Source organism: Setaria viridis, chromosome 4 (assembly GCF_005286985.2).
Source record: "Setaria viridis chromosome 4, Setaria_viridis_v4.0, whole genome shotgun sequence".
NCBI lineage: Eukaryota > Viridiplantae > Streptophyta > Magnoliopsida > Poales > Poaceae > Setaria > Setaria viridis.
The window spans coordinates 4,996,242-5,010,884 of record NC_048266.2 but is presented as its reverse complement, the minus strand read 5'-3'; the positions used below and the strand labels follow the sequence as shown (position 1 = coordinate 5,010,884).

General features: G+C 44.4%; 1 protein-coding gene across 1 annotated transcript; it reads right to left on the bottom strand.

The window, feature by feature from the left end:
• Positions 1 to 2,938: 2,938 nt before the first annotated feature.
• LOC117852841 (peroxisomal acyl-coenzyme A oxidase 1) lies at positions 2,939 to 8,513 on the bottom strand. Its single transcript, XM_034735122.2, has 14 exons — positions 8,146 to 8,513; positions 7,257 to 7,365; positions 7,082 to 7,143; positions 6,645 to 6,854; positions 6,410 to 6,497; positions 6,160 to 6,322; positions 5,864 to 6,062; positions 5,067 to 5,264; positions 4,476 to 4,607; positions 4,155 to 4,275; positions 3,910 to 4,020; positions 3,734 to 3,803; positions 3,441 to 3,624; positions 2,939 to 3,349 (listed from the first exon to the last, which is right to left on the bottom strand). The coding sequence occupies exons 1-14, from the start codon at positions 8,296 to 8,298 to the stop codon at positions 3,140 to 3,142; spliced, it is 2,010 nt and encodes a 669-aa protein (XP_034591013.1). The 5' UTR covers positions 8,299 to 8,513; the 3' UTR covers positions 2,939 to 3,139.
• Positions 8,514 to 14,643: the final 6,130 nt, after the last annotated feature.

Here is a 14,643-nt window from a genome sequence, read left to right as displayed (position 1 = left end):
AGTATTAGTCCTGGTTGGAAGGGTGCAAATCTCTCGAAAAACTATCCGGGATGACGCGGTGGATCCGGCTCCACCTCGGCCGTCTCTAGCGTCCTCGCGAGCGGATCTATCCGCATGTGATCTTTGGCGTTATGGAGGGTGGCGGCAGTCTACCGGCGGTGGGGATGGTAGTGTTGGCCGAATTTGGGTGCCATGGTTGCTGGTCGGCTTCAGCCTGCGGCAGCAGCACTTCCTTGCCCTTCTCCGAGCGGTTCTTCGGCCTATGTTGGCCCTCGTGCTTGGGCTCGTAGTTTTGCGACGGGTCTCCGCCTTGGCGGTCGGGTCCTTTCCTGAGGCCGGCGCTCAGTTGGCTTGTGGTCGGCAGCCTTTGCGTCTTCAATGGCTCATGGTGGTGTTGGCTCCACTACGCGGAGTTGCCCGGTTGGGGTGATGATGTGGTCGTGTAGGAGCTACGGGCGAAAGCTTTACCTGATTGTTGTGTTGGTGTCAGCAACGACAGCGTCGTTGGGCGTCGTTTCCTTCCGTGGAGGCGTTTGTTGTGATGCTTTCTATAAGGTCAGTGGTCTTCTAGGTGAAAACTTACTCCGGCTCGCCGGATGGGCGGCGACGGTGTTGTGATGCTCTCTGCAAGATCAGTGATCTTCTAGGTGAAAACTTTATTACTCTGGCTTGCCGGATGGGCGGCAACGGCGTTTTCGACGTCGTGTCCTTCTTGGCGGTGTCGCCTTGGAAGTCCTTTGGCCATACATTCATTACCTAAGATGAAGTCTGTTATACGAGATAAGTATTTCAAGTCCGGCATCAAGTTTCTAAGCAAACGAAAGATGTGATGGATTGGCGATGTATAAAGACAACGCAAGGTCGGAGTATGGACGAAGAAGAAGAATGAAGCTTAGTCTTCTAATTATTTTCTTTGTCTTAGAGTTTTTTCCCTTGTGTTTTTAAGCTCCTCATTGTTGATGACTAGAGTTTAAGAACTCTTTGTAACTTTTGGTGGTATATATCCACCCTGTGGATGTAGAAGAGGCTGGATTTTATCCTTAATCTAAAAAATACATCTGTACTGCAGCACGATGATCTAGAGATCAAGAATTAGGTGTGGAATGCGGTCGCCGGTCACCCAGACCATTGGATGTTGAACAAGATCTCCCAGCTCACCTGAAGGAAATGGAGCTTACCAGATTGACAGGAACTGATTGTGAGCTCTGGTTCATGGACGCCGTGCTCGCAAGTACCAAATGACTTCGTAAAGTGGCTATAAGTTTCAACAAAGAATGTTGGCAGCTTGAGGGCCAGATGGATGCATTTGAGCGTATGCTGCTTGACGAAGCAGACTACATGTCGTGTCGAGCATAAGCTTACCTGTCTTGGGTAACTAATACATGTGGTTTCATCCAATTTTTCTCATTCCATTTTGTGTAGTATTTGTTTGAGTAAAGTCCATCGGCGGTTCTCAAACTTATCACAATATGTCATCCCGATCCTCGAAGTTGCAAAATGCAGATTTAACCCTCTAAACTTAGCTTCTGTGGCATTCCAGTCCCTAAACTCGCAAATTGCAGATTTAGCCTCCTAAACTTAATTTCGGGTATCATCTCAATCCCAAACTCGTAATTATGCATTTTCAGAATATATTGATACATATTTAACTTGTATATATGGCCAGTGAAAGGTGCTCGTGTAATTGTGTGTATACTGATTGCTAGGATGAATCCAAATGTATGATACGCACGTACAAGTTCTTGCCATGAATGACCAAACAAACTTAGCCCATCTTATCTCCTTCTGTCCATACAGAAATGTTCACACTTGGCAGCTTAACCTGTTGATCGTTGTGTAGCCAATCAACAGGATGAGAACATGAGTTTTGCCTTAGATCTGAAAAGCATGGTGAAAAAAATCTAAGTTGCCGAAATCGATTCTTCGGTTCATAGCTTCATGCTTTCACCCGATCCTGTCATACATGCCTCTGCCGAAGCTAAGTCCATGGCCTGCAGTTCATGTTTTCAAGTTTTGGGATTGAGATGACACCCGAAGCTAAGTTTAGGAGCTAGGCTAGATATGTAATTTGTGAGTTTAGGGACTTGAATGACACCCGAAGCTAAGTTTAGAAGGTTAAATCTGCATTTTGCAAGTTCAGGGATCGAGACGACACACGTGATAAGTTTGAGGACCACTGTTTTCTTTCACGAACTTCGACTTTGTAAGGAATTTATGTATGCGTTGGCCCATTTAGGATCAGAGTCTTCCTAGCTTACAGGTATGACCTTGGCTCGGCACCAGTGTTCTGGATGTTTTATTGAGACAGTTATTTTCTTCTTTTCTAAAAAAAAGATGGTAGTGAATGCAAAATGCGGCCTCACAGCGCGCATGCGGCCAAGGAACAAGAACTCACGTACATTGTTTGGCCATTCTAGTCTAATATCTCTTTGGATCGCAGACATGATTTACCTCACAATTCTCTTCACATGTTAAGCAAGTTTGATGATCTGAAGCACCTATTTAATTAGTTGTCACAAGATCCTTCCATGCTACGAGGATTCGTTAAGTAGGGGGTGGCTACTAAGCTAGCTCGGATCTACGGTGATCAATCAAGGGTCCAATTTAGAAAGGAAGTGCCTCCAGGGCCTACTGGTAACTGACCCAGGTAAAGCTAGTTTCTTCAGAAATGATGGATATCGGAATGTACAAGTGCAGCTACTCTGATCTGAACTGACGAATCAGCAGCCTCCTTGCAGTAGAAAGGCTTGAGCAACAACGCAAAATGTCATAAATCCTACTGCGCCTACTGTCTGCAGTTTCCGAAAGAACGGGCCAAAGTAGTAACTTCAACAAGTCACCGTTTCCTGATATACTTTTATTAGCAAATAAATGGAACTTCAACTCACCATTAATTGAATACTTGTACTATCCATTCTACTACTTGCACCGCATAAAATACATAGCAAAGGAGTAGATATGCTCTACCTCCCGCCGCTCTTTATTAATTAAATGTACCTCTGATACGATCCGTACTTAATGAATACGTGTATATTTATATATATATGCCTCTTTCTCGGCTTTGACAAGAATAGAATAGCTTATTTCACCCATTCATTCATCCATTCAGAAGGTGGATTCCTGGAGGTGGCTGATCAGATCAGAGCCTGGAGAGCCTGAGCTGCTGCTTGAGCAAGGGGCGGAGGTACTCGTGGTACCCGTCCGGCACCACCGTCTCGTTCAGAGGGTCCTTCCACGCCTCCTCGTACAGTGCCGGGTACACATTCCCGTCGTACCGCCCCAGCACCGATCCCAGGTAGTGATCCGTGTAGTTGAACGCATCCACCAGCGCAACGGCATTCGGGCGCACCTGTTGCAGATCACCATCCAGCAGCAGTTCACACAGTTACACTTCATCATCATCATAACGCTGCTAGCAGAGGAAACAGAGACCAGCATACCTGTGCGTAAAGCTTGCCCAGCTGCTCGTTTGCCAGCGCTCCCTGCTTGGGTGTGATGCACCCAGTTGCCAGGAAGTCGCCCAGGTGCTTGTGAAGAATGTAAAGGGCATAAACATTGCAGAGGTTCTGGAGCTGTTCCTTCACTCCATGTCCAGGAATGTCCTGCTGTACCTTCTCGATGAACCTAGCACCACACAAGAAAGAAGAGTAAACAATGAATCATCACTTCTTTTAATAGTCCATGGAAGGAATGGCGCACACTTCATAATCAAGGTTGAAGAATTAATACTCACTTGGTTACAATGATCAACTGGATGTGAGCCGCGGCAGCCTCAAGCAAATCTGGGGACCGCTCATAGAAACCTGCAAGGCACACCATCATCATTAGTACAGTTGATTCATAAAGGGAACTTAGCAAGTACAATTCAGTGAAAAAGAAGAATGTGATATTGGCTGATGTAAATACTACCTTCTTCTTGGCTTGTTGCTTGGCCTATGTTCTGGGCGCAGTTTACCGCCATCCTGAGAGCTCTAGCTTCAAATGCCTCTTGTATGGCAGCAGGGTTAAGCCAATCTTCAGCTGTTGAGAATCATCAAACATGAGCTATTACCAATTTACCATAATCAATGCAGGCACTATCCTCAGGAGGCCTGGAACAAATATCAAATGTAATTGACTGTGAGATAATGTAATGCACCAGCCTAAATGAGTACCTGTGTTGACAGCGCATTTGCATTGCATGAGATATTGTACTTTGCCCATGTAAGCCATTGTACCAACAGGTTGTTTTCCAGAGGTCAATTGAGATACAGTCTTCATTAGAATCCTTGCAACCTGCAGGGAAAAAAAATACCATCAAAGGCTGCCTATTACTATAACATTGACCAAAATGGAGTATTGGAGTAGAGGAAAAGGAAAAGGAAAAGGAAAAGGAAAAGGAAAAAACAACTTCCATGGAATACAATGTCATGCCACACATACTCAACCAATAACAGTAGCCAAAAGTATGATTGTTGATTATGAACTATACAAACCTGCAAAAGCAGAACAACATTGTCTCCTTCATAAGTGCAAGCAGGAACATAGACGGCAAACAATTCAGGAAGCCCACTGCTGTTCAAGTAACCATGTCCACCACAGAGCTTTCTGCATTCTTCAATTGCATCCTGCATAACAGAGAGGAGTTACCACAACAACAATGAATTGTCTGAAGTCCTTTGTTATACATACTGACTAGACCATTAAACTTGCATATGGTTCAAACTTCAGACCAGAATTTAGTATGTTGAGAAATAGAGTGGAGCTTCAGGAAAACAGGTAAATTGACGGATAATTCATATCAAGTGACATTCTGGGTAACACGTGGTCCCAGCTTATGAACTACAAAAACATAATAATGATGAAGTGACGAAGGCAACATTTGCTCATTTGGTAGTGCAAAGACTTTTACAACCTGCTTTATACTACTTTGGAATAATCATTATTAAGTCAACTCCGCTCCGCTTCAAACTAAACGTACACTAATGCCAAAGAGGGTAAATGAATATACCCCATCCAGTGCAACCAGTAAACTATTAAAAAATGGACAGCTAAAAGCATCACTGAAATTAATTAACTATACGTACAGCTGTTGCAGATGTTGTCACAGCCTTCAAACCAGCAGTACAGGCATGAGCTTCTTGCAGTGTTGAGTAGTCTTTAGCTTCCAGTTTCTGAGTGACATCCGTGTACAGCCACTTGAGCCAATCACCAACGAATCTAAATGCATATGCTGAAGCCAGCAATGGAAAGAGTCTGCTTTGTTGAGTCCTGTAATTAAGAACCTGTAACCAGTTTGAATACATGAGTCACCTGTCGTCAGTAGCCAAAGATGCAGAAAGTATCAATGGTTAAAGCATAGGTAGTAACACTGGGAAGTTGATTCACAAATGGTAGTCATACAGCCATTCACAAATATGTAAATGACAATAAATGTATCATGAACGCTTCAAAGAAATGTTATTCCATGAAGAATCAGCAGCACGTAATATCCAGCTACAGACTCGACACAACTTTGGAAACCTTAAGAGGGCCTATGGATAGTTTATCCGTGAACTTGCGAAATAAAAGTGAAAATCAACCAGCATCAACTGAGCTGCTTATTCTTACGACATTGTAAGTGGTATTTTAGGTGAATATGAGCAGAACTATAACCACATGGTGTCAAGTGTCAACAGTCAGCAAATTATTACAACCAGCCAGATCTTGGCATCTAATTGTCTTTGATGCCTGCCTGGTGCATAGATGTCTCATTTATTATTCATTTTCCATACTGTAAGTTTAATCTCTAGTTGAGCAGAGTAGCACGTTATTTTAGTGTTTCTTCAGATATTAAAAATAAAAATGAATAAATAACAATACAAAAGGCTCAGTATTAACATACTTGAGTCTCAGGGCCACCATCTTGAGAGCCAAACTGCTTTCGAACGGCGCTGTATCGTACAGCAATGCAAACAGCACGGGACAAAGCCTTAGAAGCATCTGCAACAATTGATTGACGAACAAAAACCATTGTCCCATAAAGCAGCTGCTTTGGCACATCTGAATGGACATATTTCCCCTCCCTTGTAACTTGTGAAAGCCTAGAAAGAAAAGGTAATAAGTTTGAAGAGGGTTAGGGCAGGAAAAACAAGAATCAATATAGTGCCAGATGGAAATATAATAACCCAATGAATAAACCTCATCAACATTTGATCCCTTGGGATGCGCACATGGTGAAATCGAAGGACACCGTTGTCCATACTGTTATATGCACCACTACCAAATTTTCCACCAATATCACCAAGGGTAACACCAGGAAGCGGTGAGTGATCCTCTAAGCTTCGCAGTTGAACAATGAAACCTGGAACACGGACATGCATAACAGCATAAGTCCCAAAGAAAGAGAGCGTTTAATGGTAACCAAAAAGCAAAAAGCAAAACACTCTACCATGTATGCCGTAGTCCTTTCCTTCAGTTATCAACCGAGCGTACACCACGGCATGAGTGGAAGCTTTCCCCAAGCCACCAGGCCACCACTGCCAACATGGAGAAACATGTAACGAATTGTGGAACAAGGTCTTAAGAAGATATAAATAGCTAAAATAACATTTAAAAAAGGAAAATTAAAATGATAAATCTTTTAAATAAATCAATATGGCAGCAGATTATTAAAAAAAACTTACTTTGCTGGAGGTCAGAGTTGGACTGTGGATGACAAATTCATCGGTCTTTGGATCAAATGTAGCAGTTGTTTCAAGGCCCTGAACGTTTGAGCCGTGACCAAGTTCAGTCTGAGCATAGCACCCAATTATTTGGAACTTGTAAGCCAGTGGTAACCACTTCTTCTGCTGCTCCTCAGTTCCTTGCCCTTTTATAGCAGGAACAAACATGCCCTGCAAGATGGCATCGTTTTTGTAAGTTAAACAATATAGATAAATCTTGCACAAAGCAATTATCTGTTATCCGATAGCATGAATGTTATTTTTGTTTCTTATTAAAGGAAAGGCCCTGATTTTTACAGAAACCAAGAACAATATGCTGAGGATAGAGTAGCACTTACTCCAGAAAACACTAGAACATCAGAACGTATTTTGATATAATAAAGAATTGATAGACGTACCCAGTGCAGATCAACATAACCAGGCTGATCGACATATTGCCTCAGTAGACCTGCTTCCTCCTCTGTCAATCCACAACAAAAGAAGGCAGTAGAACATCAGTTAGGACTGTTGTATGTAGAACAATGGTTCGATAGATCTTTGGTTGGTATTGGAATCCATGGGTTGATTTGGGACCTGTAAGACGTAGCTCCACAATACGCTTCCACGCATGGGCAGCTTTTCTTAGCGTGTCCTTGAACAAGTCCTTCCTGGAGATCATGGTCCTGTTATCCTTGCGGAAGACCTATATGTATTAAGCAGGTGCAAATGTAAGTGAAAACTTGTCCGGAAGGGAATTTAATAATTGTAATCTGAAGAAACATATATCTTGATGCAATATTTGTCTTGAGCACAGAAATTAGAGAACCAAAGGCTGGGTGTTTGTTTGGTTCTCTTTTAGCCTATAGCATGACTGTTACTATCTTACTGTTGCCTTTTTGACCAAAACACATGGAGCCTAATATCCAGTTTCAAACCAGAAAGCAATCATGTATGCTTAGAATAAGCCAACACGTTATTGTTGAAGACAATAAGTTTATGGTCCGAGTCGGCATCGTGAGGTGACCAAGGCAAACATACGAAACACTGAAACATTGGTAGTCAGCAGTGGAGCTAAGAATATTCATAAATCCTAATAAAATAAGGAAAAGCGGGTGAGGTGAAGCGTCCAAAGCTGAATTGAGCGCTAGTAAACCGTGGCATGCGAAATCCGTTTGTGTGTTTGTTTTCCCCGTTGGCACAGAGAGAATAGGAAATCAGATGCTCATGTTGCTTTAGGAAGCAAGGGAGAGCTGGAATTGATTCGGGGTAACGGAAAAGGTTGGATTCTATGGAAGTCAACTCGTGAATGAAGCTAAAAAGTTGGGGGTTGGAAATCTCTGTCGGGACCAAGTGAAGAGCTAAGCAGATGCAGCAAGCAAGCTACGGCAAAGGTGAGGGGAGGCGCGTCCGATTCTGATCTATGCGAAGGAGTTGGAATTGGGGATCGGGGAAGAAGAAGAAGATCGAGGAAGCAGCCGCTTACAGGGTCGGACGCGACGAGGCGGGCCATGCGGTCGGCGACATCGACGGCGTGCCGCGACCCGGCCCACGCGACCTTCATCTCCTCGACGTCGAAGCGCGCCGCGGCCCTCTCGGCGGCGAGGTGGTCCGCCTCCGCCGCCGCGTCCATGGCCATCTCTGACTTCGCCGCGGTGCGTGGAGGGAGGGAGGAGGAGCAACTCGGCGACTACAACTACAACTCCGTCCTCGTCGCTTTTGCTTTGCTTTGATTTGGTTCGGGAATCCGGGTGACGGATATAAAGATAGGCGTGCGAGAATTGCAATGTGGAAGAGGAATAGGAATTGGAGTAGGAAGAGGAAGGCTACTGCAGCTGCATCTTCTGTTGGGTTGGTTTCACACCATTTTATTTATTTTTATTTAATTTATTTAGTTCATTCAATTGTGCCGTGTGCGTCTTGTCTGTCACAGATCTGGTAGTTGGCCCATAGGATTTTTTTGCTTCCCTGCCTCCCGCTCTGTTCCTCTTTTTCCCAAAAATTTTTCCCACTTCTTACCCACGTGCGTATTTGACTTCTCAACTTTACCGGTGTGTATTTGACCCGTATATGTACAATCATCACTGTAACAATATAGTTACACGCATAGCACGGTACCAAACATTGTAGAAGTAGTCAGGTTGTTTTTTTTACCAAATTTTAAATGTTAAAAAGAAAGAGAGAAAACCGGTTAAATGATTTTACTTTTTTTATTGCGGTAAATAATTAGCTAAGTGTCGGGATAGATCCAATAACCACATGGAAGGAAGAAAGAACACGGACTCCTACTAGAATTTCTCTATTCGACTCATACCATGTAATCTTATCAGGACTACTACCTTATAACCGACTAGTAATCCCACCCCATTAGAGTATAAAGAAGGGCAGGAATCCCTAGATCGGTAGACAAAGATCTCATACAACCACAACAGAGAACCAAATCCTTAACACTAAACAACATCCAAGCGCAGGGTGCAATATACAACACCCAACGTAGAGTAATACTCTAGCGACCTAAACCTGTATAAATCCGTGTCTTGTGTCATCGCTTTTACCTTCGAGTTTCAGGTCCGGTGATCCCCACCAACCAATCTACTACATCGGGATACCCCTTGGTAGATTGCTGGGTATAAAACACCGACACACGTTGATATGCTACACCTAAGGCTACAGGCTACAGTCAACAAATAAGTGACATTTTTAAAGTTGCCTAAAGTTTTAGGGACAAATTTGGACATTTAAATTTTATGGTACAAATAGACTTATACCTAGCTAAAAGTAGTTTAACAATAAATTTATTTTTGCTATGTGTTTTAAATATATTATGTTCTACCAATCATATCGGTGCACGTAATACCACTTATCTGCAATTCGGTGGAGCACTATTTTTACATGCATCGAGCATGTGCGTTTTGCATTCGCTTCATGATATGCACGCCCTATGCTCTCCGTCCACATCTTCTCTCCGTCCGACAGCTTGTTGTCAAGCCTTTTTCAAGTAGTTGGGTAGCGTGCCATAGCTCAAACTCAAAGGTACAGGTTTCGGATGGTGCTGGTATAAAAGTTTGAGGCTCACGAGCCAGTTCAGCTCGTTCACATAATTGGCTCAATTCGCTTCGATCTTTGAAATGAGTTATCGAGTTGAATATTTTTTTAGCTCACTTACCCAGTCGCCATAGCGCGAAAGGATCTGGCTAGAATTAAACAGGCACTTCAGATTACCAAACTTGATTAACAAAATGTTTGAAATAGAAAAAGAAAACGTGGCTACGATCCGAAACAGATACTAACTTGACATTTGGTTCCTCGAGCTAAAGTTTAGTCCGTATCATATCAAATATTCAAAGGTTAATTAGGAAGATTAAATATGAGTTAATTATAAAACCAATTGCATAAATGGAGGCTAAACGGCGAAACGAATCTATTAAGCCTAATTAATCAATCATTAGCAAATGTTTACTGTAGCAGCACATTATCAAATCATGGACTAATTAGGCTTAATAGATTCGTCTCGCCGTTTAGCCTCTATATGTGTAGTGGGTTTTGTAAGTAGTCTATATTTAATATTCTAATTAGTATCGAATGAACCAAAAGGAACCTAAGCGCCAAATGATGGATTGGAACTTGGGGCAGGCCGGCAGGCAGAATAATGTTGAATTCACTACCATCGATCTTGCAACCCTTTCCACATAATAAATAAAATCCCTGGTAATACAACCGTCAAAGGACGAATGAGTGCAAATTTATTTATTACATTTCTTGAAGATGCTAAAATTTTGATTCCGAGCTAAACTTTAATCCCTATCACATCGAATATTTACATACTAATTAGATATTAAACATAGACTATTTACAAAACTCATGGCATAGATGGAGGCTAAACGGCGAGACGAATCTATTAAGCCTAATTAGTTCATGATTTGACAATGTGCTGCTACAATAAACATTTGTTAATGATGAATTAATTAGGTTTAATAGATTCATCTCGCTGTTTAACCTCCATCTGTATAATTAGTTTTATAATTAACTCATATTTAGTCCTTCTAATTAATCTTCGAATATTCGACGTGACACATCCTCAAAGTTTTTTTTTGCCAGTTCAACTGTTTTCTTTTTTTTGAAAGACCGCCAGTTCAACTGTAATCCTGTAAAGACCTGTACATATTGATTTGTGAGTTGTGACATGTCGCAATCGAACGGTATTTTGGCACGTTTTCATTCCATGGTCGGTACGCCGACCGAGGACGGCAGGCAGCACGTGCGCGCGCGCAGGCATACGGATGCGCGGCCCGGTCGGTGCCTGGAGCCCGGAGGCCCAACCCAACTCGCCTGACCAACAAAAAAATATTCTCCTCAACCTTTTCGGCTCAGCCCACTCTACAAACCGCTGGCGCCAATTAAGGCCTTAAGGGCCCAGGTTGACGGGCCGGACCGTCCTGTGAACATTTGAGCAAGATTTGCGCTGTCCACAGCAAATTTGAGCAGCGAGTAAAAGTTCATTCTGCTAGTACTGATTTTGTATGATACTACTAGCTAGCTAGTTCCAAAGTTTCGACGTCATTTTTCACTGATCCAAAAACAATAAACTAGCTAGTATATCATACGAAATTTGGGATCCGTGTCGTTTTGCTCTGTGGAACTACAGCACTTGGTTAATCGTGGCAACAAACAATAAGCTGATAAGAAACTGCCAGTCTGCCACTGCGACAAGAACTCAAGTCTGTATTAACCTTCTCTTCAGCGATTCACACCATCCCAAATTCAGAGAAACCCTTGAATGAAAAAGAGGCATCAGGCAATCCTGAGCTCTCACGTAGTTAAATCTATTCTTTTTTGAGCAAATATGGTAGGTGCTCTACCTTTTCATTATAGAAGAGAAGCAGGTGTATTTACATTCCTGGAAGACGGATGAGGTTGTCAGTTATGGTGCATAAGATGTACAAACAAATTACAACAGCCTCACCCTGAGGCGTCTGAGTTTAGATGAACTACTCCACCAGCCTGTTGGCTTCCCTGTATGCTACGATGTCCTGCCTGATTGTCCCAGCCAGCTGATCAAAGTTGACAGCTTTGTTGTGAAAAAACCTGCCGGCATCTCTCTTTCCATATGTGCCACACTGTATAGATGACCACCTGGAGGTGTTTTTCTTTGTTTGCTGCATCAGCTTGGATTATGGAGCGCCACCACCTGCGCATGTTGCCTGCGTTTTGTGTTGGTAACTGGAAACCGAACCATTGAGCTATCCTCTACCATACTGCCTTCACATATGTGCAGTTTGCAATCATGTGGAGATGCGGCTCAGCTATTGTGCGGCGGAGGGGGCATATTGGATTTGCCTACCCACCCCGCTTGATGATACGATTTGCAATGGGCAACTTGAACTGCAGGAGGAGCCATACGAAGAACCGGCATTTGTTTTCCACCTTTGCTTTCCATATGCTGCCCCAGCGCTCATCAGTGGTAGCCCTATGAACTGAACGTTGTAAGCCGATTGCACGGTGTACCGGTCGTCAGTATTGAAGCGCTAGACTATTGTGTCAACCTCCTGCGTAAGCTGCACTTGCGACAGCTGCGTCCATAGCTCGACGAACTGTCGTAGCCCTTCTTTTGAAGAAATTCTGCGCAGCCCTCTCATCCATCTCCGAGTAGGTAATGCAGTTGCCACGGTTTGGTTCTTACGTCAAGCAAGCCTGAAGCATTCAGGTGCAATGTCTTGCGATGCCATGCCATTCAGCCAACGGTCTTTCTAGAAGCTTGTTTTCTCTCCATTGCCCACCGTGATAGCAGTGCATAACTTGAAAAGGGCATGTTCAGCCTCAGTGAGCTTGATGGACATGGTAGCCAAGGTTTGGTAGGTTCAGTCCATTTTAGCCACGGCCAGCACAGTCAGAGCGCCCTGTTGAAACGCGCCAAGTCCCTGATTCCCAAGCCGCCCAAGTGTTTGGCCCGGCACGCTCTGATCCAGTTGACCGGACAGTTCCCCCGTCTTGGATACTCACTCCCTTTCCACAAGAAATTCCTCCGAATGCGGTCAATCCTCTTGATCACCCATTGCCCATTTGGAAAGGGGAAAGGAGGTCATGTGATACACCGGTATTGAGGTGAGAACCGAGTTTACTAGTGTCAATCTACCCGCGCGATTCAGGAGTCAACCTTTCCATCCAGGCAGTCGGGCACCAATCTTATCAACCAAGGCTTGTTCATCAGCCCTTCTTATCCGTCCAATGTGTAGCGGCATACCCAAATATTTTGCCGGCAATTGCCCAACAGTTCCTTGGAAGATTGCTGCCATTGTTGCTGTGTCCACTTCCTGTGTCTGGATCATATATAGTTCGGATTTCTGCATATTCGTGTTCAAACCCGTGGCTGTCCCGAAAGCTGCGAGAATCTGTTGCACATTGGTGACATCTTGGATGGTTGGCTGGATGAGCAACGCCGCATCATCCGCGTAGAGGCTCGTTCGCATGCGGATAGGGTTAGCACCAATTGGAGTGAGGAGGCCCTGTTGTGTTGCCCTGTCAAGGATAAGCTGTAGAGGATCCAGGATAAAAAGCATGGGTGACAGGGAGTCCCCTGCCGTAGCGACGATGCTTGATTGGACATTTAAATCTATTCCGCATCTGCATCTCTCTGTGATACATTTGCATATCCACCTCCGACGCCGCCGATTCATCGCCACGTGGCCATGACGGTGTCCTCAACGTCACGGCACACATCGTTGGCATCGTAACGCTCCCGCTTCCCCGCGCACCCAGAGTTGCATGCCACCAAGCGCTCCCCTCGCGCGCTCGCTCTTCCCGGCGTTCCTCCGCCCCATGACGCTGCTCCGGGAGACCTTCGTGCGTGGGGTACCTGTGGCCTCCCTTCCCCGTGCCGCCACCCGAGCTCGTCTCCGACTTCTTCCTCACGGGTTCATGCAGCGCGCGGCCACCGACGCCGGCTTCCGCGCGCCGCGTCACGTTTCACGGCATGTCGGCCTTCTCGCTGGCGCTCTGATTCCCCCTCAGTCCGTCGTGAGGATGCCGCCTCCACGAGCGTCGATCGAGGACGGTACCCCGTTCCGCGTGCGGGGGTTCACGGGGAATATCATGATCACCAAGGATGAGGTCCTCCCCAAGACCCCAACGCCATCACTCAGGCGGCCGACCTCCAAAGTCGACGACCGGGTGACACGGTTCCTTTTTTTTTAAGGTAAACAGGAGGGGTGGAGTCCCTACTATGATTTATTAGAAAGAAGTGACAAACAGGTTACAAAGTCAAAAAAGAAGAAGCACGGAAAAGAAAAAGATAGACGTTGTCCAGCCGAGTTAGCTGGAATTAAAAGTTACACAACTTGAGGCCATTGAAGCATAGAATTTTTGTTGGTTTCCTTCGCTCGAAGAAGGGCAGCCGTCTTGAATTCCTCTCTGAAGAATCTGCAGCATGAGCTCACCGAGGGATCAAAGATCCAATCATTTCTTATTGCCCAAATAGCCCGAGTCATGAGTATGATGATTTCCATAAAGAAAGGGACGGTGAGCCTTCTCCTGATGGAATTTTAGGATACTTAGTGGCTGTCGGCCGTGCTGACGACGATTCCAATGGAGGCTCAGCATGCTTTAGCAAAATTGCATCTTAAGAAGAGGTGGGCCATTATCTCTCTCTTCTGTAAAATACAGTGCTCACAGGTATATGAATCCAGGATCATAGTCTTTCTGCCAAAGACATCCTTGGTGCTCAACGTGTCTATGAGTAAAAGCCAGAAGAAAACCTTATGTTTCTTTAGACATTTGGATGCCCAAAGCCATTTGTAAATTGGATGTATATGTCTGGAACCTGTGAGAGCTTTATATGACTTTGAGACCGAGAAAAGGGGAGACCCCCATATGTATGTCCAGGAGTCTCCGTCATCCTGAATCCCTGTGCTATTAACAATATTCTGCATGACCAGGAGTTGCTGATGTGCCTCTTCAGATAGCGGTAAATAAAAGATTTGTAAGAGAG

What these genes read in the sequence shown, in the direction of transcription:
- LOC117852841 (XM_034735122.2), bottom strand. Translation starts at nt 8,298, where the DNA reads ATGGCCATGGACGCGGCGGCGGAGGCGGACCACCTCGCCGCCGAGAGG. An exon ending in GTTATGTTGATCTGCACTGG is followed by an intron (nt 6,855 to 7,081) that starts GTACGTCTATCA and finishes GCCATCTTGCAG; the next exon opens with GGCATGTTTGTTCCTGCTAT. An exon ending in AGCAACAAGCCAAGAAGAAG is followed by an intron (nt 3,804 to 3,909) that starts GTAGTATTTACA and finishes TGTGCCTTGCAG; the next exon opens with GTTTCTATGAGCGGTCCCCA.